The sequence below is a fragment of the Erythrolamprus reginae genome, chromosome 6 (assembly GCF_031021105.1).
Source record: "Erythrolamprus reginae isolate rEryReg1 chromosome 6, rEryReg1.hap1, whole genome shotgun sequence".
Classification (NCBI taxonomy): Eukaryota; Metazoa; Chordata; class Lepidosauria; order Squamata; family Dipsadidae; genus Erythrolamprus; species Erythrolamprus reginae.
The window spans coordinates 60,062,465-60,090,146 of NC_091955.1; the positions used below are offsets into that span (position 1 = coordinate 60,062,465).

The 27,682-nt window shown below is 36.3% G+C and overlaps 1 protein-coding gene across 1 annotated transcript; it reads left to right on the forward strand.

Moving 5' to 3' along the window:
* Positions 1-273: 273 nt before the first annotated feature.
* On the forward strand, positions 274-27,682 carry SLC17A8 (solute carrier family 17 member 8). Its single transcript, XM_070754787.1, has 12 exons — positions 274-374; positions 6,167-6,416; positions 9,620-9,738; positions 11,151-11,265; positions 14,748-14,835; positions 18,531-18,617; positions 18,744-18,880; positions 21,678-21,827; positions 23,021-23,153; positions 23,742-23,852; positions 25,471-25,598; positions 27,344-27,682. The coding sequence occupies exons 1-12, from the start codon at positions 274-276 to the stop codon at positions 27,680-27,682; spliced, it is 1,758 nt and encodes a 585-aa protein (XP_070610888.1).

Genomic DNA, 27,682 nt, shown 5'->3' on the forward strand with positions numbered 1-27,682 from the left:
GGTCTATTCCTTTGAAGACTGCAGAATAACAAGAGATGCAAAAGAGATTTTCAATTCACACTGAATTATTGACAACCTTTGGGAGAATCTACTGATAATTTCAGTGTGGTTATTTTGTTTGGAAGATTAATATACTTGCCAGATCACTCTCCTCGAAGAAGAAAGAAAAAAAGAACAGAACAGGAAAAAAGAGACTCTTAGAATTGAAAAAAAAATTGATGATGATGACAAGTCTATTTTACATAAAAGGATTTATCTAAGAAAGAACAGAAGATGCCTTTTGAAGTGTTAAAGTCATTAAAAGAGGGACTTTTAAAGCCTGGAAAGGAAGAGGTGAAGAATACTGTAAGTGACTCTCTAGGACACTTGCAAAGGTAACAATTTCATGTACTAATAACTTCTACGAAGATTATAGTAAAATTATGAAGTGAAATACATAATTAAATATGTAGGAACAAATGAGTAAAACAGGATATACAAGGATATACCTTAGCTAAAAGTAAGGACAATCATTATCCTTAATGTTATTGATAAAACAAAATTATTTTTGTAGTTTTAAATTAGTACAAATAAAATCATGAAATATTTTTAGCTAGATTATTGTGAGTGTGAACAACAATTGTGTTTCATCTTCATTGTGATTAACGACACTTTAATCCACAAATATGTGCTTATCTTTGTACTCTATGTCAGAATTTAAATATACTTTTTACTTAATCATTCTAATACATTTTAAAGTATAAAATAATATATTTCAGAAAAGAACTGTGTTAAATTGTTATAGCAAAAGTTATAAGTCTTGTATGTTAAAAAAGAATCTTTTATTACATTCCTATGGAAACTAACTTTTAAGCAAACAGTAAACTTTTTAGAAGGAAAAAATAATGCCTACAATGTCTAATTGGCATGTTTATATGTTATTTGTTTTCTGAAAGCAGCATTATCACTGATGTGCTGTCCTATACAAAACATTTTCTGTTCATTTTCAATCTTTTACAAAAGCATGAACAGGAGTAATGAATTATTGTTACAATGTACTGGTATATATAATTGCCCTACAATCAAAACTGCCATCAAATATCCTTAACCACAATTAAATATCTTTCAAGGTAAAAAGGCATTTCTCTATATAAATATCCATAGAATTATGTTATAGTACTAATTGCAGATACTAACTGCAGAAAACAACTTGTCTATGGGGTTTTTTTTGTATTGTCCAGAATAATTATTTAGATACATGCTTGCTTTCTTTATCAGGACCAAACTAGTTCATCCTCTTATTTTGTCTGTAATATACACATTCATTCATTCATTCATTTGACTTGGCTATTTTCGAAAAGCTAAACCGTTTATGTGAAAGATCTCCAGAAAAATAGCAGAATGAGAGTTTTTATATTGTGAAATCATAACAATAACCACTTCTCCCAGAAGAAAGTAATGGCAAACCATTTCTGTAATGTGGTCAAGAAAACTACATGGACGTATTGTGAAGCCACAAAGAGGCAAAGCAGGCTTAATGAGGGAAGCATTTTAAATTTTAATTTGAGCACTAAGCATAAATGTTTTTCTACCTTTCCTGGACAAATTATTTTCAATTCATGAAAATATAAAACCCACCTACATATTAGCCCAATGCTGATATTTTCCCCGAAGTTTTACGTTGCTGTTATTGATAATATTAACAATCTCTAAGTGTTATTGTCTCATTTAAATGAAGATATATTTACAAATATCAACAAATAATTTCAGTTGTGTATATATTAGTCCCAAGCCTTTTGGCATTCTTCCAAAAATAGAAAGATTTTTTATCACAGAATAATTTTCTAAATTCTATTTCAATTGCGTTCAAATAGGAAACGTGAGTTATTTTCCATATAGAGTATATCCATTTTGCAATTTACATTGAATCCTGGTGGATTGTTACAATGTTGATACTGTAATGCCAAACAGCTTGCCAAAATCTTCATCTTGCTTCTTTTTCTCTGAACTCTTTTACTTTTGCACGTAAAAATAGAAATATAGTCGATAAGAAGCATTGGTCTAGCTAACACAAAGATTACCTTTGCAAAAAATATTTAGTAAACTCTGTAATGAGTGATGAACTACCAGACATGCAATATTTTAAAACTATGCATCTAATATTTATTTAATATTATTTACAAAATATCAATATTATTTGTTAGTGCACTATATTGTAGGAATGGTTTATAATTATTATGATTAAATGAAATAAATGATACTGCCCTATATTGATGAGAAATTGATCAAGCTGTAGCTGTCTTTTTAAATTAAAAATATTCAAATATGTGGGAGTTTTATAAATAAAATGTCCTTTTGAATCGCATTCCAATAACATAACTTCAACTCTGTGTATGCAGACCTAAATTACTAAAATTACTTTTGGGACTATATTTAAACAGATTAATTTTACTGCTAGAATTAAAACTTGATCTAATAATTTTAAATAATGAATGTGGCATAGCTGCATCCCCACAAGAAGAACCTTGAAATTAGACATATAGAACATTTCTTTTTTTGAACATGGACTAGATTGCAAGCTGTCTGGGTTGAAGCTGTGATTTCTATGCCTCTGTTAAATAATGTGACAGGTACGTTGAGAAGAAATCTCTATATCACAGTAGGAAACAATCAACAGAAACTGTCAAAGTAATATACTCAATGCTGTATGTCATCCCAGCCAGATATTGAGAGTCCTTCTGAACCTTTGGAAACTTAATTTTGTCTCATAAACCTGATTTTGAAAAGAAGAAGAAAGGCATTTATTTAAAAAAGAAAAAAAGATTGCAAAATATTCACTATCACATAAAATTTTCTAGTGAACTATTTGACAGCAAGAATTTCTAAAAGAAGACTCTTCATATTTCAAATTGAGTGAGACAGAGTTTCAGTAAAAAATTAATATAATTTTAAATTAAGCAAAATTCAGTTTTGCAGCCTTTTTGCTATGTAAATTAAGAAATAGTAACCATGTCGTTTCTCATGGGTTTTTTCCCCAGAATGATTCTGTTTATCTGAAGAATATCCTTAGAGGTTTTAAATATTCTCTTGTTCTTATCAGCCTATTCTTTTACCTTTCCACATCACTCTTTTTCAGATGGATTAGGAATTAGAATAGAATAGAATAGAATAGAATTTTATTGGCCAAGCGTGATTGGACACACAAGGAATTTGTCTTGGTGCATATGCTCTCAGCGTACATAAAAGAAAAAATACATTTGTCAAGAATCATGTGGTACAACACTTAACGATTGTCATAGGGGTCAAATAAGCAATGAAGAAATAATCAATATTAATAAAAATCTTAGGATACAAGCAACAAGTTACACTCATACAGTCCTAAATGTGGGAGGAAAAGGATGATAGGAATGATGCGAAAAACTAGTAGAATAGAAGTGCAGATTTATGTCGCCAGAAATATCTGAATCCTACATGGGAAGAAACCCGAATATGCCAAGACCTTCATTCATATATATATGAATACACACACACACACACACACACACACACACACACACACACACACTGGGATTTACTTATTTTATTCTGACCCTTCCTCTTTGAACCCTTCATGCTTTTATTTTTGAACTGAATGTATCATAAAGGACATATTGAACTTAAACATTGACTAGTAGACAGCAGTAGAAAAAATATCCAGTAGGGCAATTAGAATTGGAACTTTTGGTCTCTAAAACTGAGAACTTCCTTGTGTGATGAAGATTAAATTTGCAGATGGAACAGGAATGGCAGGAATAGCCAAAATTCCAGAAGATAGGCTCAGGATCTGAAAGGATTTCAAGAGACTTGAACACTGGGCCCTATCAAACAAAATGAAATTCAATGGTGAAAAAAATAAGGTTCCACATTTAAGCAAGAAAAATGAAATGTAGTTCTAGAATATCTGGTTCCTGGCTCAATAGTAGTAACTGTGAGCAATCACTTAAATATGAGCCAGCAGTGTGCTCCAGCTGCCAAAAAGGTTGACACAGTCCTAGGCTGCACAACAGAGGGATAGAATCAAGGTCATGTGCGTACTGATAAGTTTCTAATGGTAAGACCATATTTGGAATATTACGCCCAGTTATGGTCGCTAGGATATAAAAAGAGGTTGAAATTAGAAAGAGTGCAGAAACAATTGGAGGCCAAAACATAGTCTAATGAAGGGAAGGACTAGGGGATTACCTAATAACTGTGTTCCAATAATTAAGGGGCTGCTACAAAGAAGATAGAAATTAATCAAGGAGAGAGAACCAACCTAGAAATAAGAGGAAATTTCCTGACAGAACAATTAATCAGTGGAATGGCTTCTCTGCAAAAGTTTTGGGTGCTCCATCACTGGAGGCTTTTAAGAAGCGATTGGGCATGTAGGAAATGACATACCGTCTCCTGCTTGAGAAGGAGGTTGGGCTAGAAGACCTCCAAGGTCCTTTCCAACTCTGTTATTCTGTTATTTTATTTATGATGCTGTGTGGATTCACATTACATAACCATGAATATAATACTGTGCTTGGAAGAATATCCACTTGTTCTCCTATAGCAATTTCTCTGGATGTAAAGACGATAAAAAACTTATAATTGTTTCAGGTGATATTTATTATTTTAAGAATTAAAATAATAAGGTGATGGTGTTGTATTGTATTTTATTTTACTTTAAACATAAGTAATATAAGTAAAAGAAGTAAAAATATATAATGATTCATATATTTTACTGTCCTGGAATAAATAGAAAACAGCATACAAATTCACATGTTTTGACAGGTTTTTGTTCACTAGTAATAAAAAGCTTTAAAGGAATACACTCTTTCCATAAAATAGAAAATCTCTGTATGAAACAGGCACTACAATCTGTTTAATCTGACTTCTGTTATCTCTATACAAAGCCCATGACTAAGGACACAAGTAAGAACACAAGTACAACTGGTGTTTGCACTGTGATATCGCAATTGAGTAGTTTGGAGAAACAGCCCCAGAGTGGGGTGAGAATGGATTTTGCAATATCCTTCCCTCAGGAGTGGGATGGGAATGGAGATTTTTCAGTATTTTTCTGCCTTCATTCTAGTATAGTGTTTCTCAACCTTGGCCATTGGAAGATATGTGGACTTCAACTTCCAGAATTCCCCAGCAGGTAACGCTGGCTGGGGAATTCTGGGAGTTGAAGTCCACATATCTTCCAATGGCCAAGGTTGAGAAACACTATGCTAGTACTACTGTAATTCTTAATGTAGGAAATACAGTTCTTTCTAGAATTTTAACTATTTGAGAACTGTCAGGTTTTCTGACAATATAGCATATTTTCAGTTTAAAAATAGCCAAATCTAACTAACATAAAGAAAGTTACAGAGAATACAATCCTTATCAAAGTTATATTTAAGAAGAACAGTTTTCCCCCCCGAACGCCATCACTCTACTAAACAAATAATTCCCTCAACACTGTCAGACATTCTACTAAATCTGCACTTCTATTCTACTAGTTTTTCTCATCATTCCTTTCACCCATTTCCTCCCATGTTGACTGTATGACTGTAACTTGTTGCTTATATCCTAAGATTTTTATTAATATTGCTTCTTCATTGCTTATTTGACTCCTATGACAATCATTAAGTGTTGTACCTCATGATTCTTGACAAATGTATATTTTATTTTATGTACGCTGAGAGCATCTGCACCAAGACAAATTCCTTGTGTGTCCAATCACACTTGGCCAATAAAAATTCTATTCTATTCTATTCTATTCTAAGTTCCTAAGACAGCTGAAAACCAAACATGTATTTCCAAATAATAGATTTGCTAGATTCTATATTGCCTTTTATTCTATAAGGATAATGAGAACACGGATTGTGGGGGCAATATGCTGGCTCTGTTAAAAAGTGCTATCACTATATTGGCTTTCCACAATCTTCTATGGGCCATCCAGAAATAATGAATTACACTTTCAGTAATTTAGAGCATCAGATTGCAAATGAGTCCTTTATTAACCCTCTGGTTCCTTCTTTCTTTCCATGTTATTTAAACATAATTTATTAGGAATAGTTAATATGGGAATGTAATAAAAGCACTTTATTGTTTAGTTATTTTAAGTGCATATCAATAACTTCCGAAAGTATATTTTTCACTGAACACACCTTGCCTCTGTTTCGCATGGCTTTAGAAAAATTGATGGAACCAACTGTGAAAGAGATGCTATAGAGCTGAATGAAGAAGGAAGACCTGTGCAAGCAACAACCAAAACACCTTTATTTGATTGCTATTGCTGTGGATTACCTAAACGCTATATTATTGCTATGATGAGTGGTCTAGGATTTTGCATTTCTTTTGGAATTAGATGCAATCTTGGTGTTGCTATTGTGGAAATGGTTAATAACAACACGGTCTACATCAATGGAAAACCAGAGGTTGAGGTAGGTGGAAGGATATATTATTTTAACACAGAAAAATAATATCATAATACCATAGAAAAGATCAAATTAAAAAGTTTGTTTTCTTTATTTTATTTTCCCTTTTTCCAATAAATACTGGTATTAGCAGCTGTTCAGATACTATTAAGCTTATTAGGGTCTTTGTAATTGATATAGAACAGAATATTCTACTCAGATAGATTAGTTCTCCAAAGTCTCAGCCAGAAGTTTTGGCTCATGAGGTACTGTATATATTGTACTAGATTTATTTCTCTTACTAGACAGTGTTTTCTATTTGTGCTTTAGAGAGATAGAGTGATATTAAAGCTTGCCTGTACGCATGTGTGTAAGCATGTGTGACTCCCAGTCAATATTTATTCCTGACAATTGCCTGCATAATCCCTGAAAGTTTCTTAGCAAAGGTTTTCAGAAGTGGCTTGCTATTTCCGTCTCCAGGGACTGAGAGAGAGAGTGGCTGCCCCAATAGATATTTTACCCAAGATGGGACTAAATGGGACTAGTTTCTAGTCTAATCCCTTCACCACTATACCAAACTGAGTCGCCTCCCTGAGTCACCTCGAGAAGGGCGGCATAGAAATCAAATAAATAAATAAATAAATACATACATACATACATACATACATACATACATACATACATACATACATACATAAATACATAAATACATAAATACATAAACAAACAAACAAACAAACAAACAAACAAACTGGCTTTCTATTAAAAGTTTAGTTGCATTTATGAAATATACAGTACACTGCTCAAAAAAGAGCAACCAAGATGATTAAGGGACTGGAAACCAAGACTTACAAAGAGAGACTGAGGGAACTGGGCATGGATAGCCTAGAGAAAAGGAGGGCCAGAGCGGACATGATAGCAGTCTACAAGTATACGAGGGGATGTCACAGAGAGGAGGGGATCACTTTATTCTCCAGGGCACCAGAGGGCCGGACGAGGAACAATGGCTGGAAGCTGACCAAGGAGAGATTCAACATGGAGGTAAGGAGGAACTTCCTGACGGTCAGAGCGATCAACCAATGGAACAACCTACCAGCGGACGTTGTGAACTCCAACACTCTGGACATTTTAAAGAGAAGATTGAACTGCCACTTAACTGGTGTGCTATAGGGTTCCTGCTTGGGCAGGGGGTTGAACTTGATGGCCTTCATGGTCCCTTTTATAAATAAATAAAAATAAATAAAGGGGACATTTAAACAACGCAATATAATTCCAACTAAATCAAACATCTGTGAAATCAAACTACCCACTTAGGAAGCAACATAGATTGACAATGAATTTCACATGCTGTTATGCACATTCAACTTGGTACAGAACAAAGCATTCAATGAGAATATTTCATTCATTCAGATCTAGGATGTGTTCTTTGAGTGTTCCCTTTATTTTTTTTGAGAAGTATATACATTATGTTTCAAATTGCATAGTGATTCTTCATCAGATGCACAGCCTGTTTTTCCTCCAAGGAACTCAAGGTGGCATAATCATCTCTCCTCACATGCCAATACTCAGGTTTTATAATAACCCTGTGAAGTAGATCAGGCTGACAGATAGTAAATAGTCCTAGATGGGACAAAGAGCATCGTAAAGCACTTACTGCATAGTAAAAAAGGAAATTTAAACTGAAAGCAACATCATTGAATTGTAGAATTCAAATTAAAAGCTCCTAATCCTATTACTAGTATGTCTTCTCTGGAAACTAAAACTGTGAGTTCAGCCACAAAATATTTAGAAGGCCAAGAGGTCATGATTCTCTGGGAAAAGATACTGGGAGACAAGGACGATGAAAAAAAGTAACCAGACCCATCATAGAATACAGCTCATCTGTTTGGAACCCATACCTCATTAACACCCTCGAAAATGTCTAAACATACTTCACCAGAAGAGCTCTACCCATAACAGAATACCCTACAAAACTAGACTTACAATCCTGGGTCTTGAAAGCTTAGAACTACGACGCCTTAAACATGATCTAAGTATTGCCCACAAGATCATGTCCTGCCTGTCAAAGACTACTTCAGCTTCAACCACAACAACACAAGAGCACACAACAGATTCAAGCTTAATATTAACCGCTCCAAACCTGACTGTAAAAAATATGACTTCAGTAACCGAGTTGTCGAAGTGTGGAATTCATTACCGGACTCTGTAGTAATATCATCCCCTAACCCTCAACATTTTACCCTTAGACTATCCACGGTTGACCTCTCCAGATTCCTAAGAGGTGAGACATAGGAGAGATAAACGCACTAAAGTGCCTTCCATCTCCTGTCCTATAGTCTCTCCTATATCTCATATTTCTTTTCTACTATATCCTCTATAACCTTCATTTGCATTATTGTGTATTGGACAAAATAAATAAAAAATAAATAAATAAAAAATAAACACCCGGCAAAGAAATTATATTCATGGAATAATAGCCTCCTTCTTCTTTCAAAACCCCGTTGTATTGACATATCACCTTACAGGTTTCACTGTCTTCACTGGGTGCATGACATGTTATGTCGAGTGAAATACCTGGATGTATTCCAATGTACAAAAATCTATAAAGGGGGACCCCCTTTTTAGGCTAATTTTGCCTAAGCAAGTTCTGTCAATAAACCAATACGTGCTTCATTGTAACATGTCCTGGTCTCCAGTTGAAAGATTCCCCTTAAAATAGTCTAGACTTACAATCTGAATGAAAATCCACTAAATCAAGGACAACTGTAACATAACTGGGGAAGATACCTGTATTTAGAGCAAAGGTGTTATTCAGCTAGCTAGGTGAAATGCTGCAGTAGCAATACCTCTGATATTTGTCTTTCTTGTTTTTGAAATACAATTGTGAGCAATAAGTATATCCTCAAAGTCTTTCAAACATTTAGATGTAAAATGAAATTTGTATAGTCCATCAACTTGGGAACATACTAGCTGATTAATTAATTAATTAATTTTAATTAATTGAATTTATTAAATTATTTAATACTGTAAACATATTGTACAATTTAAGTACAGTTTAATTAATAAAAATGAACTGACAAAATTTTACCCTTCCATCAAATACATTCGTTTTTACAGTTCTTAGGCGATCAAAAACACAAATATTGATTACTGATAACTGCAGTATCTGGATTTTTACAAACATCAAGATGCTAGCTGTCTGTTACTATTTAATATTGTTTTATTTGCAGAAAGCACAATTCAGCTGGGATCCAGAAACAGTAGGACTAATTCATGGGTCGTTTTTTTGGGGCTATATTGTTACACAAATTCCAGGAGGCTTCATTGCAAATAAACTAGCAGCTAACAGGTAATATGCTGATATAATAGAATGCCATACAGAATTTAAAAAAAACACATGATGTAATAAATATGTATAAAAATACTGTTACTTTTCTAGAATGCAACATTTTTAACAATATATAATAATTTGTGTATTTAAGTGATATGTAGTATTACCCATGTAATATAGCTGTATTACTATTATCCTTCTCATCTTTTCTACTACCTTCTACTATTGGTATCTTATGATTATTTTACTTTGTTGTTTGTATGTACATTAAGAGTTTATGCACCAAATTCCTTGTGTGTCCAATCACACTTGGCCAATAAAAAATAGTCTATTCCAGTGATAGTGAACCTTTTTTGGTTCGCATGCCAAAAAGGGGAGTGTGTGGGTATGCTAGCATGCATGCACATGCCCACACCCCTTCCCTCCCCCCACACTCATGTACACCCCTTGTGCTTCCTCCTGTGCATGCGCACAGGCCTTTCTAAAGCCTGGTAGGTGAAAAAAATGCCCAAACAGGCAAACCGGAAGTTTGGGAAAACACACTTCCAGTTTGCCCATTGTGCTGTTTTTTGCACTCTGGAGGGTCCAGGGAAGTTTCCTGAAGCTCCAGAATGCAAAAAACAGCAACAGCAAACTGGAAGTTCAGAAAACACTCTTCCAGTTTGCCCACTGTGTTGTTTTTTGCACTCTAGGGCTTCAGGAAGCTTCCCTGAGCACTCTGGAGTGCAAAAAAACAGCAAACTGAAAGTGCATGTTTCCAATTTTTTTTGCCTCCGGGGCTTCAGGGAAGCTTCCCTGAATCATCCAGAGGGCAAAATGGCCTTTACTAAAGCTGACAATGTGCACACCTGGAGCTGAAACATAGCAAAGTCTTGTGTGCTCTCCGATATGTCTCCATGTGCCACATGTAGCACAGGTGCCATAGGTTCACCATCACATGATTCTATTCTATTCTGTTATATTTCTTCTGTTCTCTTTTGTTCTGTTCATGTCAATAGTTAATATTAATCTTTATTTACTAGTAGTTTCTCTGATAGTTACTGCTGTTAACTAAAGCTTGTCCGATTATCTTTGTATTCTGAAATAAAAATAATGATGTTGATTTCAGAAGAGCTTAGTAAAGAAAGGTAGGAAATAGAAAGTTTTTGATATTGGACATTTTGAGAGTAATATTTATAAAATATTCACAATATAAATAAATATAAATATCATGTGTTTATACATTGCTCAGCTGACATTAGCTGACTATTGCAATTCTAGAATATAAAGTCTTCAATGAAAGTTTCGTTTGTCCTTTTCTTTAAAAAAAAGATCTCTAGATAATTTTGAACTTTTGTTTAGACTGGTTTCTCTCAGTTCAATATATGGTATCATGGCTTTATGGCAGTATGAAATTATATGTGAAAATTATATTTCTCCTTTTTTTTTAGGGTATTCGGAGCAGCAATTTTCCTAACTTCAACTCTAAACATGTTCATTCCTGCAGCTGCCAGAGTACATTATGGCTGTGTTATGTTTGTAAGAATTTTGCAAGGCCTAGTGGAAGTAAGTACCAATGTTGATGTTTATTTGCACCAGTTATTAAGTTTTCATTAATTGCATGTAAACAACACAAAAATTTAAATAATGTTTGCATCATTCCAGGGAAAGTAAATTTTTTAAAAATTGTGTTAAAATTGAATCTCTTGGTTATTTGGAACTTGCAACTATCTACAGTTAATTAAGTCAACTGGGTGAGAGGGGGAGATGTTAATTAATTTACATTGGTCAGCTTGATAACCCTTGGAATAGAATTATTCCTATATTGCTTAGTTTTAAAGTAAATATGACTGAGCTTACTAACTTAGTTTGGTAAAAGTATTAAGGGTTGGATTCTGTATTCCTTTCACCAAAAGGTAATATGGTACAATGATTAAAGTATTAGACTAAGACTGGAAACACTCAAATTCAAACTTGTTATCAGTCATGGAAACTTCTTGGGTGATTTTGAACCAATTAATTTATCTCAGTCCAAATAGGGGAAAGGGGTAGAAGAAAAATAGCTATGTACTCCACATGACTTCTTCATGTGGGGAAAGTAGGATATGCTATATACCCAACAAATGTATTAAAAGGATATCACTTCGAGCTATAAAAAACCTTGTGATATCTTTTTAATACTTATTTGTTGATATTTGAAAGCTTAGTGGCAAAGAACAGGAGGGGAACTTGCAGATACAACTATGGTGGGTATCAAGGTGGGAGGGAATTAAAGCAGCATCACAACAGGGCAATTCAAGTGCCATCTTCTTTGTACACCCATTGTGATGTCACACATGCAGAAGGGGACGCTCATTCACAATAGAACAATAATGGTTTCATCATTTTGACTAAAGCATCAGAACTGGCAGAGGCCTTTGGAAATATGCTATTATTGCACACAAAAAATCGGAATGAATTTGAAGTTTAATTTTCAGTTATGTAAACTCCGAAAGGTGAGAAGTGCAATTGCAGCTAATAGTTTCAGCTTCAACTAATAACAAGTACATTCCTATTGAACAAAATCAGTATTTGAAGTAACTGGATCTTTCAAATCCTTTCCATTCTTAAACACTATTTAAAACTATTAAAACAATGCTTCATATCTAGGGCAGGATCTATTAGCTTTATTCAGGACTTTAAAATAAAATATCTTCACAGATATTGGTCTATGATATTAACGTCTCAGGAAACACAGACAGAAAAGCTTGTGCAAATAAAAGAACCAAAATTTAACTGAATCCTACCCTGTGAATCATGATTTCCTTTCTGTAGTGAATAGAGTGGAGTGGAATGGAATAGAATAGAATAGAATAGAATTTTTATTGACAAAGTATCATTGGACACACAAGGAATTTATCTTGGTGCATATGCTCTCAGTGTACATAAAAGAAAAGATACTTTTGTCAAGAATTATAAGATACAACACTTAATGATAGTCATAGGGTAAAACAAGCAATTAAATCACATTAGGAAACAGTCAATATAAATCATATGGATAAAGCAACAAAGTTACAGTCATGCAGTCATAAATGAGAGGAGATGGATGATAGGAACAATGAGATGATTAATGGTAGTGCAGACTTAGTAAACAGTTGGACAGTACTGAGGGAATTATTTATTTAGGAGAGTGATGGCGTTCGGGAAATCTGTTCTTGTGTCTATTGGTTCTAATGTGCAGTGCAGTTTAAAGAGTAGGAATTGAAACAGTTTATGTCCAGGATGTGAAGGGTCTGTAAATATTTTCACAGCCTTCTTTTTGAGTGGTGAAGTATACAGGTCCTCAATGCAAGGCAGCCTGGTAGCAATTGTTGGGGGTTTTTTTGGGGGATAGTTCTAATTATCCTCTGAAGTCTGTGTCTGTCTTGTTGGATTGCAGAACCAAACCAGACAGTTATAGAGGTGCAGATGACAGAGTCAATGATTCCTCTGTAGAACTGTATCAGCAGCTCCTTGGGCAGTTTAAGCTTTCTGAGTTGGCACAGAAAGAACATTCTTTGTTGTGCTGTTTTGATGATGTTTTCGATATTAGGTGTCCATTTTAAATCCTGAGATATGGTAGAACCTAGAAATTTGAAGGTCTTTACTGTTGATACTGTGCTGTATTGTCTTGTATTGTAAGAGACGGTAGTATGGGACGGTTTCTCCTAAAGTCTACTACCATTTCTACGTTTTTGAGTGTGTTCAGTTCCACCATGAGGCTAGTTGTCCAATCTCCCATCTGTATGTGGATTCATCATTGTCTCAAATGAGACTGATCACTGTTATGCCATCTGCGAACTGCAATAATTTAACAGATGGATCATTAGAGATGCAGTCATTGGTATAGAGAGGGAAGAGAAGTGGAGATAGTACCCAGCCTTGTGGGGGCCCTGTGCTAATTATACAAGTATCTGATGTGACTCTGCTTAGCTTTACCTGCTGCTTCCTGTTTGTTAGGAAGTTTATGATCCGCTTACAAGTGTGTTCAGGTACCACTAGATGGTTTAGCTTAATTAAAAGAATGTCTGGAATTATGGTATTGAATGCTGAACTAAAGTCTATAGACGCACCTTGTGTAAGTCTTTGGAGATTCAAGATGTTGTAGGATGTAGTACAGCACCATATTAACAGCATTATCTGTTTATCTATTTGCTGGGTATGCATACTGCAGGGGGTCTGACTACAAATACATGATGGTTTTCAAGTGGGACAGCACTAGCCTTTCAAATGTTTTCATAACTACAGATGTTAAAGCAACTGGTCTATAATTCAGTTTACTATATACATATTACAATAGAGCAAACGCACGCATTGCAGAACATAAGAATGCAGTCAAAAAAGAAGAAAAAACTTCCTCCCTTGTCCAGCACATTAAAAAAACAGGGCATGAAATTGACTTTGAAAAAACTAAATTACTTTCCAAAACAGAAAATGTATACAAAAGAATTATCATGGAAGCCATAGAGATAGAAAAACACCCCCTTAGCATGAACAAACGAAATGACACATCCCACCTATCAGAGATTTGGAAACCAGCCTTAAACAAAAAAACATATCATAATCATCACCATGTCAATCCTTCAACTAAATGTGATTCCACCAACCAATCAAATCATTAAAACATAGCCACCCAATCTATTTTCTACATTCAAACTAAACTCTACCCCCACCACTACATATAAGGAACAAATGGCAGTTGCAAACAAACTATATTTACAGCAGCACGAAGCTTATAACTTCAGCCTGATGATGGTTAATGTGATTTCACCGAAACGTCGCATAGACATTCAAAATATTACACGGGGCAAAACCCGAACTCAGAACAATCTACATATTACAATATGTATACATACAAACGCAAATACATGCGAACACCTATTTGAAGTCAAAGCCTTAATGTTAAGTGAGATGATTTTGCAGATGCTTCCTGTCTAAACCAATAGGTCCAGTTACTTGCATGTAGTAAAAATGTGAGCACAAATAAAAATTTTAAATGCAAAAATTTAATGCTGTGCAAAATTTGCTAGGGGGTGACTTATCCAGCATGCCATGGGATGTGGAGTAAATGGGCTCCTCCACTGGAAAGAAGCAGGCTGGCAACTATTTCATTTTGTGGTATGTTGATTTTTCTTCTTTTGTTTTGAGAAAATGCCTGCATGATGGGTTTAATGAAAAATACTACACCAATTATAAAACAATAGGTATTCATTTATTTTTCATTTGAGGATTTAGTTGCCAAAAACCCTTTCTTAATATCTGAAGGATATATATGTTTGCTATTTGTGTCTGGTGTAAAATTGTTGTTTATCTTATGATACATGCCTGCACACATGGTTTCTACTTTATGGCAATTTCAATTAGAATTTTCTTTTATTTTAATGCTTAGATTTTTGGTTCTTTAACATAAACACAGTTACTCATATAATTGCTTATACTGCTTATTTACTTGCTGTACTGCATATTCAACTAAATTTAGAAACATGAATGGCATGGCATGGCATGGAATGGAATAGAATGGAATAGAATAGAATAGAATAGAATAGAATAGAATACATTATTTGGATTAGACATACAAGAATTTGTCTTCTGTGCAGAAGCTCTCAGTGTACATGCAAAACAACAGATTAAAATAATCATAATAGTAATACAAATAAGGGTGGGTAGTAAATAATAATAATAATAATAATAATAATAATTCCACAGCCATACAACAGGTATGCCTGTCTGCCTGCCTGCCTGCCTGCCTGCATGCATGCATGTATGTATGTATGTATGTATGTATGTATGTATGTATGTATGTATTTGTATTTTGTCAGGCTGAAGCCATCATTCGAGTTGGAGACTTTGGCCTGCCACAAATGTAGAATGTATTACTATTGTGGGAATTTGGGAGGGCTGGTCATCCTTTGTTCAGCAGGAAGAATAGTCTTGTGCTTTTTAAATGATGGTTCTAATGTTGGGTATCCATTTCAAATCCTGGGAGATTATGAAGCCCAAAGCTTGGAGACTCCATTGCTGATACTATAGTTAGAAAAGGAAGGCTCCTCCTAAAATTTCTTCTCGTCTCTACAGTTTTAAGCACATTCATCTCCAGGCTGTTCCGGCTGCATCAGAGGGCCAGTTGTAACTGTCTGCAAGGCTCAATTTACACTACCAAATGCTAAGCTAATGTAGTTGGCTAGTTCACGATTCCGTATTTTGTGAGAATATACTAATCAATAATTAAACTTAATTCCAACTTCTATAGCCATCCTGTAACACTGATATCATTAATTATTCTACTTCTGAGTTTAGGCTGCCTTTCCTAAACAAATATTTGTTATTCTTTAAAAGTTTTGATTTATTTCCAGACAGGTTTAATGTTGATTAAAGTCAATACAATTACCTAAAAACCATTAACCACATTATTATATTTGATTCAAATAAAGTTTTAAAAGAATTAATTCGGATAAACAATTTGGATAAACATTTTTGAACTAGTTTGTTAATGAATTATTATAATAAGAGTTCCAATGTTCTCAAGATGCCCAATAGTTCATACATAAGTTAACTGTCTATTAAATAATATAAAGTAATTTCAAATGAGGAAAAAAAGAACACCTGAGTCTATGCATCTTCCAAAATAATTAATTAGCAACACTAGTTAAATGCCAAAATAGAATTTCATGGCTTGTCTTTATGAGCTCTCAATAGGATCCAAATGCCATTTATTTTTTTAACCATTTACTAGTAGCATATTTTCCTATAAACCATCACATAATGCACAGAAGTAATGCCCTGAATTCTTTCATGTTATAATATTGTAACATTACCAAAAGGCACATTCAAAATTTTGGGAGTAATATATAAACACTTCTCATAATGGAGGACATAATAGACACAGCCAGTATTTGTTTATGTATATGTGTCTGTGTGCATATATGTGTACACATATAAATTGACCAGAAAATAAACTATTGAAATTCTTCCACTGAACCCCTTCTAAAATTTCAAGATGGGTTTTACCACATCTTGTGGTAAAACATTCACACCATGTTGTCCTTTTTCTGGACAGATATTTCCAAATAAAGCATTCACCTAATAAAGTCTCCTTTGAGCAATGATGATTCCATGAACATGACTATGAAGTTTTGTTTTATTAATAAGACTTATAAATGATCTCACCCCAGAGGCTCTAGGCATGTACAATATCAAAGCACAGTACAAGGAATAACAGGATGGGAAACCATAAAACCAGATAGAATGAGAAACATTATTGGCACAGATCTTCCTCTGACTGTTTAATCACCAAAGAGCACTTGGAAATGCCAAGTGCTCTTTGGTGATTAAATTAATTATTTAATCTTAATTATTTTCAGGGAGGGGATCCTTGCATCAGGGAACAGATAATTCAAAGAAAGGAAATAGCCTCCCCAAATGTCTGCCTCCAGTCCTCCGGTTGAACCCCACACTAGGAGGGAATCTTCCATATAATAGGGAATAGGACTTTTTATATCCTATACAGTTCACAACAATATAAAATGAAGTTGCTCTGGTTTTCTTCTGAGATGATGATGATGATGATGATGATGATGATGATTTCCTAGACTAACAACAATCCGGAGAATTTTAAGGCTAGATAATAGTGATGGGCGAACCCAATGGTGTTTGGGTTTGGCAAGTTCGGACGAACTTTATGCAAAAATCTGAACCCGAACGGGGAATCCCACCAAGAGATTCCGGGGGCAGAGCTTTGATGTCATGTATACCGGCAGGTTGCTAAGGATGCCAAGGTGATCACTTCCTGGATTTATTTTTTATTATGTTTATTTTTACGGGAAAGAACTGCCCTTTGCTTGCAGTGCCACTGCGGCGTCCTTTTTTGTAAAAATAACAATGTTTATTTTTACATGAAGACCTCCCTTTGAAGGAGCTGGGGAATCTCTCCCACGAAGAGATTCTGGGGCGGAGCTTTGATGTCACAGGCAGGTTGCTAAGAATGCCAAGGTGATCACTTCCTGGATTCCATGGAATCCAGGAAGTGATCATCTTGGCGTCCTTAGCAACCTGCCTGTGACGTCAAAGCTTCAAACGCCGAACACAACCCCGAACTTTGCCCGAAGTTTCAAGAAATTTCAGGTTCATGGTTGGCATACCAAACACTGCAAAATTTGGTACGGACCCGAATTGTGCAAGTTTGGTTCCCATCACTACTAGTCAATGCAAATTGTATGTGTTTTTGTATACAGACAGATTCAATTTGTCCATTTTGTACTGTGTGTTTTTATCTTGTTTTTCTACACTGTGAGATGCCCAGGGGTGGTTTGGTACCTATATTGAATGAAGTCAATAAACAAACAATGAGGATAGGTTTTTTTTTAAATCTGAGGATTAATGTTAGTAGACACGGTTGTAGTATTTCAAAGTGCATTCTAAGCAGTGATGGGCTCCTACAGGAACGCAGTTCCAGCAGCAAAATTTGGAGCTCACCCCAGAGCACCCAATTTGCACTGAAAGATGTTGAAACAAAATGCATAAGCCACGCCCACAGTGTGGTAGCAAAAATTTTGGTAGCCCATCACTGATTCTCAATTATCTATATTTCAGCAACTCTAACAACTGCAGTAACAAGTGTGTTCCATAATATAAGAATCCGTGAATGGGGTGTGTTCTTTTATTTATTAAATTTATAAGCAGCACATCTCACTATTGAAGCATCTCTGGGCTTATAAAAGTTTAGTTAGCAATGTAGTGTTCTTCCAAACGGCACACTTATTTTTATTGATATAATGGATTAGACATGACTCATGTATATGTGGCTTTTGTTGCAGGTTCTTATGCTGGGGCAGTAGTTGCCATGCCACTTGCAGGTGTATTGGCACAATATATAGGATGGTCATCTGTCTTCTATACATATGGTAAGTTGCCCAGTGGAAAAAAAACATAGATAAAATAATATATGTTGAAATAATGGTGACAAATAATGTTTTATTATTTTTAATTATTTAATATTGTCAAAATCTTGTTTCATTCTACATTTAAAGGAATATTTGGGATAACCTGGTATATGTTGTGGTTGCTGCAAGCATATGAGAGCCCAGCTGTTCATCCAACAATAAGCACTGAGGAAAGAATTTACATAGAAACTAGTATAGGCGGAGCGAACTTAATCAATACCAGTGTAAGTTACTTTTAGCTTCATTTCATAGTTTCCCCCTCTCTTGGAAATGATTTATTGTCCAAAATTACTGTAGAAACCATCAATGAACAAATGTCTATGAAGAAAATACCTCTTGAAAATACACCTTTGGGACATCAATTTATAACAAATCTGTATTCTGTTAGATAATTACTGTCACTAAATATTTGTGAATGTTCTAACATAAGAAAATCTTACTACGGAAGTTCTGTACTTGTTTTCTCTGGAGATTCTGTCATCCAGGTAATGATTGTCCCTTTTTTAAACAGGCAACTGGACTTTCTTGTTATTCCTTGAAGATGTTTCTCTCTGAACTGAAGAAGCTTCTTGGATGAGAAGTGAAACATCTTCAAAGAATAACAAGAAAGTCCAGTTGCCTCTTGTTCTGTGCTTGTTGATTTAATACCCTACTTTATGCTTTGACCCTGAAGCCTTTTGTTAGACATTTCAGATTTTGCCTGATGTAATTTTTAGGTTCAGCAACAGAGATGGTCATTATGTAATTGAAAAGGGAGAGAGAAAGAGATACAGACCCAGTTTCCTGTATCCCAAGTTTCATATTGGGATTTTGAAATCATTATATGGTATAAATCAGAGGTGTTTTAGCTGCCAGAGTGCTGCAGGATGAAATGGGGCAGGGGGGGGGGGGAGAGGCAAGGGTGGACTGCTGCCCAAACCGAACGCAGTGGGGTAGCAAAAATGGAGCTCCACCCCAGAGCCCCCAATTTGCACTGAAAGACATTGAAAGAAAATGCATAAGCCACGCCCACAGTGTGGTAGTAAAATTTTTGGTAGCCCTTCATTGGAGAGGGGGCTCTTTTGGCTGCCAGAGGCACCACGGGCCGATCCTTTAGTATTTCCAGGCTGGCTCCGTAGACCAGATTTAAGCATCCTCGGTATAAATTTATTTATTTATTTATTTATTTATTTATTTATTCATTCATTCATTCATTCATTCATTCATTCATTCATTCATTCATTCATTCATTCATTTGTCCAATACACAATACATATGGAAGAGAATAGACATGAAGTAATATATATAAAGATAATATGTAAAAATAGAGGAGAAGATATATGAAAGGAAGAAAATATATATGATATATGAGATAAAGGAAAGACAATTGGACAGGGGACGGAAGGCACCCTAGTGCACTTATGTACACCCCTTATTGGCCTCTTAGGAACCTGGAGAGGTCAATCGTGGATAGTCTAAGGGAGAAATGTTGGGGGTTAGGGGTTGACACTATTGAGTCCGGAAATGAGTTCCATGCTTCGACAACTCGATTGTTAAAGTCATATTTTTTACAGTCAAGTTTGGGTTAGGGTTAGGGAAACAATTTTTCTTTTCTTGTTTCTAAGCTTGAAATATAAAGACTTTTTAATTTTTTCTCCTTGTATAAAAAGAAAGTTTGGGTCAAGTTTGCATTTTAGCATTAAATTCAGATTGCTTTTTAAGATTAAATCCGAATTCTGTAAGTATGCATGGGCAAACTTTTTACTACCACACTGTGGGCGTGGCTTATGCAGGGCGCCCTGCATTTTCTTTCAACATCTTTCAGTGCAAATTGGGTGCTCTAGGGTGGAGCTCCATTTCCCTACCCTACTTTGTTCCCTCCCCATCCGGTCAGTAGCCTACCCCTGTGCATGGGCCTGTGCATCTTTAAAAGGGATACTTCTATCAGAATGCCTTTTCTTCTCCATCAATTGTGATTTCATGGACTACTGAAGATTCAGGTTCCCTTCAGCAAGTAGTGGAATTAGAGTTGCATCTCTGAGCCAAAGTCTTAAGGCCAGCAAGCCTGCCAGTTTCAAATGTCTGTGTGAGAATAACAACAAAGGGTCCGAGCATGGATTCCCAGGATAGTAATGACATTCTGAATACAGTGGGGTTGACGATACTGCAGAATCTTGTCCTTTTCATTATGTAGATAACAAAAGAAGAAGTTACTTATTCATGTTTCAAGTTTCAAGTTTTATTGGATTTATATGCCGCCCCTCTCCGAAAACTTGGGGCGGCTAACAGCAATCATAGACAGTATACAATAATAATCCAATACTAAAAGCAAATAAAACCCCTTAATATACAAAACCAAACACACATACAAACATACCATGCATACCATTGTAACGGCCTAGGGGGAGAAGAAATCTTAATTCCCCTATGCCTGGCGGCAGAGGTGAGTTTTAAGTAGCTTACAAAAGGCAAGGAGGGTGGGGGCAATTCTAATCTCTGGGGGGAGTTGGTTCCAGAGGGCCGGGGCCGCCACAGAGAAGGCTTTTCCCCTGGGTCCGCCAAGTGACATTGTTTAGTTGACGGGACACGGAGAAGACCCACTCTGTGGGACCTAACTGGTCGCTGGGATTCGTGTGGTAGAAGGCGGTCCCTGAGGTAATCTGGTCCGGTGCCATGAAGGGCTTTATAGGTCATAACCAACACTTTGAATTGTGACCGGAAACTGATCAGCAAACAATGCAGAGTGTTGGTGTAACATGGGCATATTTGGGAAAGCCCATGATTGCTCTCGCAGCTGCATTTTGCACGATCTGAAGTTTCCGAACACTCTTCAAAGGTAGCCCCATGTAGAGAGCGTTACAGTGGTCGAGCCTCGAGGTGATGAGGGCATGTTTGTTTTTCAAATATTGTTTTCTACAATCAAAATGCTTTCACCCAAATAATACATATGAATAATAAATTGAACATTAAATTGATGCCTAATATTACCCAAGTGAACCGCAACCTCCCATCATTCTAACACTTTGGCATTCTCTCTTCTAGAGATTCAGCACCCCCTGGAAGCAGTTTTTCACTTCAATGCCGGTTTATGCAATTGTTGTGGCAAACTTTTGCAGAAGCTGGACTTTCTATTTGCTGCTTATAAGTCAGCCTGCTTATTTTGAAGAAGTCTTTGGATTTGCAATAAGTAAGGTAAAAATACAAACCCAACGAATTTATCTAAAGGTCTGATGATAACGTAGATAGTTCTCAATGATTTTCATTTGCTAGTTACAGTGGTCCCTCGATTTTCGCGGGTTCGAACTTCGTGAAACGGCTATACCATGGTTTTTCAAAAATATTAATTAAAAAATACTTTGCATTTTCCCCCCATACCACGGTTTTTCCCACCCGATGACATCATATGTCATCGCCAAACTTTCGTCCACCTTTAATAAATATTTTTTTAATAAACTTTAATAAATAAACATGGTGAATAATAATCTAAATGGTTGCTAAGGGAATGAGAAATGGAAGTTTAGGGGTTTAAAGTGTTAAGGGAAAGCTTGTGATACTGTTCATAGCCAAAAATAGTGTATTTACTTCCGCATCTCTACTTCGCGGAAATTCGACTTTCGCGGGCAGTCTCGGAACGCATCCCCCGCGAAAATCAAGGGAACACTGTATACCTAATAGGCATGTTTGAATCTTCTCTTAATATAGCTCACTGTTAGTAAGTGCCACTTGCTTAACATATAAATAACATAATAAAAATCAAGGACAGTTTGACTGGAGAGAAAAGAACTAACCTTTATGTCAATTGGGATATGATACAAATGATCTTTTGTTATCTAATGACTCGTACATTCAATAACAGCATTATAAACTGTCTTTGGAGGCAGTCCTTAAATTATTTGGATGTTTGTTACTAACATATTGTATATGTATACAAACATTGTGTATTTTTAATTGAATTGTTTGTGTTTGAGTATTGGCTCTCAAACTGGAGGCCTGTACAATATTTGGCATTAACTTATATCTAGAACAATTGTTCAGATAAACCTGTTAATTGTGTTGGAAAATTAAGATGCACTTTGATGGTGAGACATAGGAAGGATTTCTGAGCTACATCCTTTTTGCCTGCTGCTTCCATTGAGCAGCCTTTATTCATTTTTAACAATTATTTTGACAATTTATTGTATGGTAGATGTCCCCATAGTTTGTAATGGCTGATGATAAATGGAAATTTGTCAGTCAATTATCTAGTGCAGAATATACTAAATTCACCTACGCTAAAGAATGATGTGATCCTCAGATATTCATTTAATTAACTTCATACATTGAGGGGGGAAAACATACAGTATTTCTTTTGGTCACAGATTTTCACTGTATGTATTTACTTCCAGGTTGGCCTTTTGTCTGCAGTTCCGCACATGGTAATGACTGTTATTGTACCCATTGGAGGCCAACTAGCTGATTTTTTGCGCAGCAACAGAATTTTAACAACTACCGCTGTCAGAAAGATCATGAATTGTGGAGGTATGCTTAGATCTTATATGTGATTTACATATTACTACCTACCTATCAGACTGATTTGTTGATTTTAAAAATTAATGCAAAATCCCAAGCATTTTGTATATTGTACATTGAAAGGAAGGATTGAATTATCAACATATATGAGGATAAAGGGACAGGGTTTGGGGTTTTTTTTTGCTAAAAGTTGCATTCCTTCTGAGATAATCTGTTGGGGCTTAAGGAAGGGAGGGAGGGCAGGAGGAAGGAATTATTGTGACTTTTATGTAGGTTTAATCTTACAAAATCTAAGCAGTTTGTAAATATCAAACAATGTATGCGAGAATGACAAGGCCCATGAATACTATATGTGCACACATGCACACAAACAGGAAGACAAAGAGACCGAGACAGAGAGACATAGAATGGGAGGCATGATGTTTTTATAAAAAGCAGAGAAAACTATAAATCAATCTGTAGGTGCTTAGGGTCTAGAACTAATTTTCAAGTAAAATAAAATAAAAACAACATCTAAAATAAATAAATTGTTTTAATACTTCTTGAAGCAGTGTATTTTGAAGAATTAATAACCTTCTCCACACATTTCCTTTGCAGGTTTTGGGATGGAAGCTACTTTACTTTTGGTGGTTGGATATTCTCACACGAGAGGTGTGGCTATTTCATTCTTGGTTTTAGCAGTAGGCTTTAGTGGATTTGCTATTTCAGGTAAAACATAAACTATTAAACACATTGCAGAAGTATTTTAGCATCAGCAGGATTATTATTGCAATTTATTGTTTCTATATTCTGTGCACTAGGCTGCCCATCATCTTGGTTCTTGACTTTTAATTTTAATTAAAGCCTATTGCAGCAGAGGCGGAGTAACGACACGGACACAAGAGCTGGATTTAAACTGGGTCATTTTTATTAATTAAATTTGCATAATTTATTTAAATAAATTTGCATAAATTAACTATAACCCTAAACAAGGACCCGCAGGGTCAAACAATTGCTTCCGGGGCGGAAAATGACATCAGAAAAACTTCCGGGGCAACATATGGACGTAGCTCCATGCTGATCCAGGTGAGAGGCCACGCCCTCACCTGACTCACTGCCATGCACTTGCATGTGGGAGGTCCCGCCGTCTATCCCATACAAGGGGAAAGCAATGGGCAGGACCCAAAGACAAGTTCCCCCCAATTGCTCAGGTCGCTTCCACCACAAGCCTTTGGAGAGAACCTGTCAATCATCCCCAAAGATGCCCATTGGAGAACACGCAGTTGCTAAACCACCACCCAGTTTTCCGCCCCTAACCTGCCTACCCAAACGACCAAAGGTATGCTAATTAGCCTGAGCATGAGCGAAGCACCCCCTAATCGCGTATCCGTCACCGCAGTGTGGAATAGGCGAAAAAACGGTCGTAGAAAATACCGCGACTGCCAAAAATTCCTATTCGGCCCCCCAAGGGGCGACCCCCACTGGCACACTGAAAGATAGGGAGGGTGGGTGGGTGTTCGCCTCTTGTCATCCAGGGCGAAAAGGAGGCCCTGGAGCCTGTCCAGCCCTTTTATAGGGCTGCAGGCTCCGCCCTGGATGACATCACTGGGAAGGCCAAAGCCTTCCCAGGAGGTAGGAACAAGATGGAGGCCGTGCCGAAGGTCAGTGTCTCCCTGGCCCTGCAGCAAAACGAGTCGGGGATAAGTCCCCGGCCTGGTATTCTGACATTCTTCAATGGCTTAAACTGATTAATTTGTAATGAAACTTTTTACTTCATAAAAACTTTAAAAGAAACAATCAATTATGCTGTAGTACGTGATTGACTACTTAAATATGTTTGTTTTTTATGTATTTAAAATATTCAAAATAAGTAATATAATTTCATCTTAACAGTTAAAACCTTTGAATTGTCTATGAAATATGAGATGTTATGATACTTTCAGTGCTTTATTTTCAAAATAACTGTTTTTTTCTATTCTTTATTTATTATTTTCCTTTTTTGAGAAACCAGCACTCTGCACAGAGTCCACACTTCAAAAAACTAAACTGAGGCTTAGACTCAACTAAAATATATTTAATTAATTTTACATTGACATTAAATTAAATACAATTCACACAATTAGCCCTAATGTATTAATCCACTTTTTCTGATGCCTTATTTTGTAACCATGTTTGAAATTGTCGGGGACTAAATCAAATTCCAGAGCACAGTAAAGTCTTGGAGACTTAATTTGTACATTCATGATCAAGAAGGATCAGCATAAAAGAAGCAGTTGCGTTTTCAGCTGCTTGAATCATTCTCATGCCGACAAAATGCACCCTGTTGATGTAATAATTTGTGTTATAGGATTTAATGTCAACCATTTGGATATTGCACCTCGGTATGCCAGCATTCTCATGGGCATCTCTAACGGAGTTGGGACGTTGTCAGGAATGGTTTGCCCACTCATTGTTGGTGCAATGACAAAACATAAGGTAATAATGTTCAGATGTATTTCCCCCCCCTAAATGACTTCCAAATGCATGGCAGTCAACTATTGTTTTTAAACCATCATTTGTTTCACCAATTTCAATTTCTGGTCATTTTATTTATTTATTTATTTATTGGATTTGTATGCCGCCCCTCTCCGTAGACTTGGGGCGGTTAACAATAGTAATAAAAACAGCATATAAACAATCCAATATTAAAACAGTTAAAACCCTTATTATAAAACCAAACATACATACAGACATACCATGCATAAAATTGTAAAAGCCTAGGGGGAAAGAGTATCTCAGTTCCCCCATGCCTGGCGGCAGAGGTGGGTTTTAAAAAGCTTACAAAAGGCAAGGAGGATGAGGGCAGTTCTAATCTCTGGGGGGGAGTTGGTTCCAGAGGGCCGGTGCCGCCACAGAGAAGGCTCTTCCCCTGGGTCTCGCCAAGCGACATTGCTTAGTTGACAGGACCTGGAGAAGGCCCACTCTGTGGGTCCTAACTGGCCGCTGGGATTCGTGCGGCAGAAGGCGGTCCCTGAGATAATCTGGTCCGGTGCCATGAAGGGCTTTATAGGTCATAACCAACACTTTGAATTGTGACCGGAAACTGATCGGCAACCAATGCAGACTGCGGAGTGTTGGTGTAACATGGGCATATTTGGGAAATCCCATGATTGCTCTCGCAGCTGCATTCTACACGACCTGAAGTTTCCGAACACTTTTCAAAGGCATTGCAGTAGTCGGGCCTCAAGGTGATGAGGGCATGAGTGACTGTGAGCAGTGACTCCCGGTCCAAATAGGGCTGCAACTGGTGCACCAGGCGAACCTGGGCAAACGCCCCGCTCGCCACAGCTGAAAGGTGTTTCTCTAATGTGAGCTGTGGATCGAGGAGGACACCCAAGTTGTGGACCCTCTCTGAGGGGGTCAATAATTCCCCTCCCAGGATGATGGATGGACGGATGGAATTGTCCTTGAGAGGCAAAACCCACATTTTGAAGAACATGGTGGAGATAGGAGATTTTGTTTCAACACGTAGAATTTTTACGCTGGGCTCTCTTTGAATTTCCAGATGATTCAAAATGTGGCTACATTATTAACTAGCCCCAGAAAGTGACTCTTATGTTACAATAATTTCACACATTACTTATCTCCAGGATAGTGATAGCAATAGCACTTAGACTCTTCACAGTGGTTTACAGCCCTCTCTAAGCTGTTTACAAAATCAGCATATTGCCCCCAACAAACTGGGTCCTCATTTTACCCACCTCAGAAGGATGGAAGGCTGAGTCAACCTCAGAATTAAACTCCTGGAGTGAGCAGTGAGTTAGCCTGTAGTACTGTGCCACAGCACTCTCTGAATTCAGAGTGCTGGTTATTGGCTCCAAGATTTCTGTGGTTTGAAATATAACATTTTTCTGCCATCCACCATCGCAGCCATCATTGAAGGGGCCTTTTATGCAGAGGCCCCTAGATTCTGTCTGCTAAAGTAGCCTAGATTGTCTTTTGGCATAAAAAATAGTTTTATTTACCTCCAAAGTATTATTGCTTATAAAATCAATTTATTTTAAGGTGATGTTATTTATTATATTATTTGATAAGTTTTTAGTTCCTGAGTTTTAATATTTTAACTCCAGCTTTGTTATTTTCGTTATATATTTTAAATTTAAATTTTAAATGTTATTTTTGGTGGAAAAATAGAATACAAATTTAATCTACATGAAATATCTCCTGTGTCATTTATTTAGACCCGTGAAGAATGGCAAAATGTCTTTCTAATAGCTGCGTTAGTCCACTATAGTGGAGTGATATTTTATGCTATCTTTGCTTCTGGCGAGAAGCAGGAATGGGCTGATCCAGAAAATCTGAATCAAGAGAAATGTGGAATACTTGAACACGATGAACTGGCTGAAGAGACTGAACTGAGCAATGATACTTTTGTTAACACAAAGAAAACATATGGCGCTACTGTTCAGCATGATGAAGCGCCAAGGAAAGAATTGCAGGAGGAAAAGGGAGTGAGGCACAATGTTGAAGAACAGACTATTTATCAATATGAAAATGGAAACTTTCAAGATTCATTGTAA

Coding starts and splice junctions, on each gene's coding strand:
- SLC17A8 (XM_070754787.1), top strand. CDS start 274: ATGCCTTTTGAAGTGTTAAAGTCATTAAAAGAGGGACTTTTAAAGCCT. Junction 375..6,166: donor TCTCTAGGACACTTGCAAAG/GTAACAATTTCA, acceptor GCATGGCTTTAG/AAAAATTGATGGAACCAACT. Junction 14,836..18,530: donor GGCAACTATTTCATTTTGTG/GTATGTTGATTT, acceptor CTTTTGTTGCAG/GTTCTTATGCTGGGGCAGTA.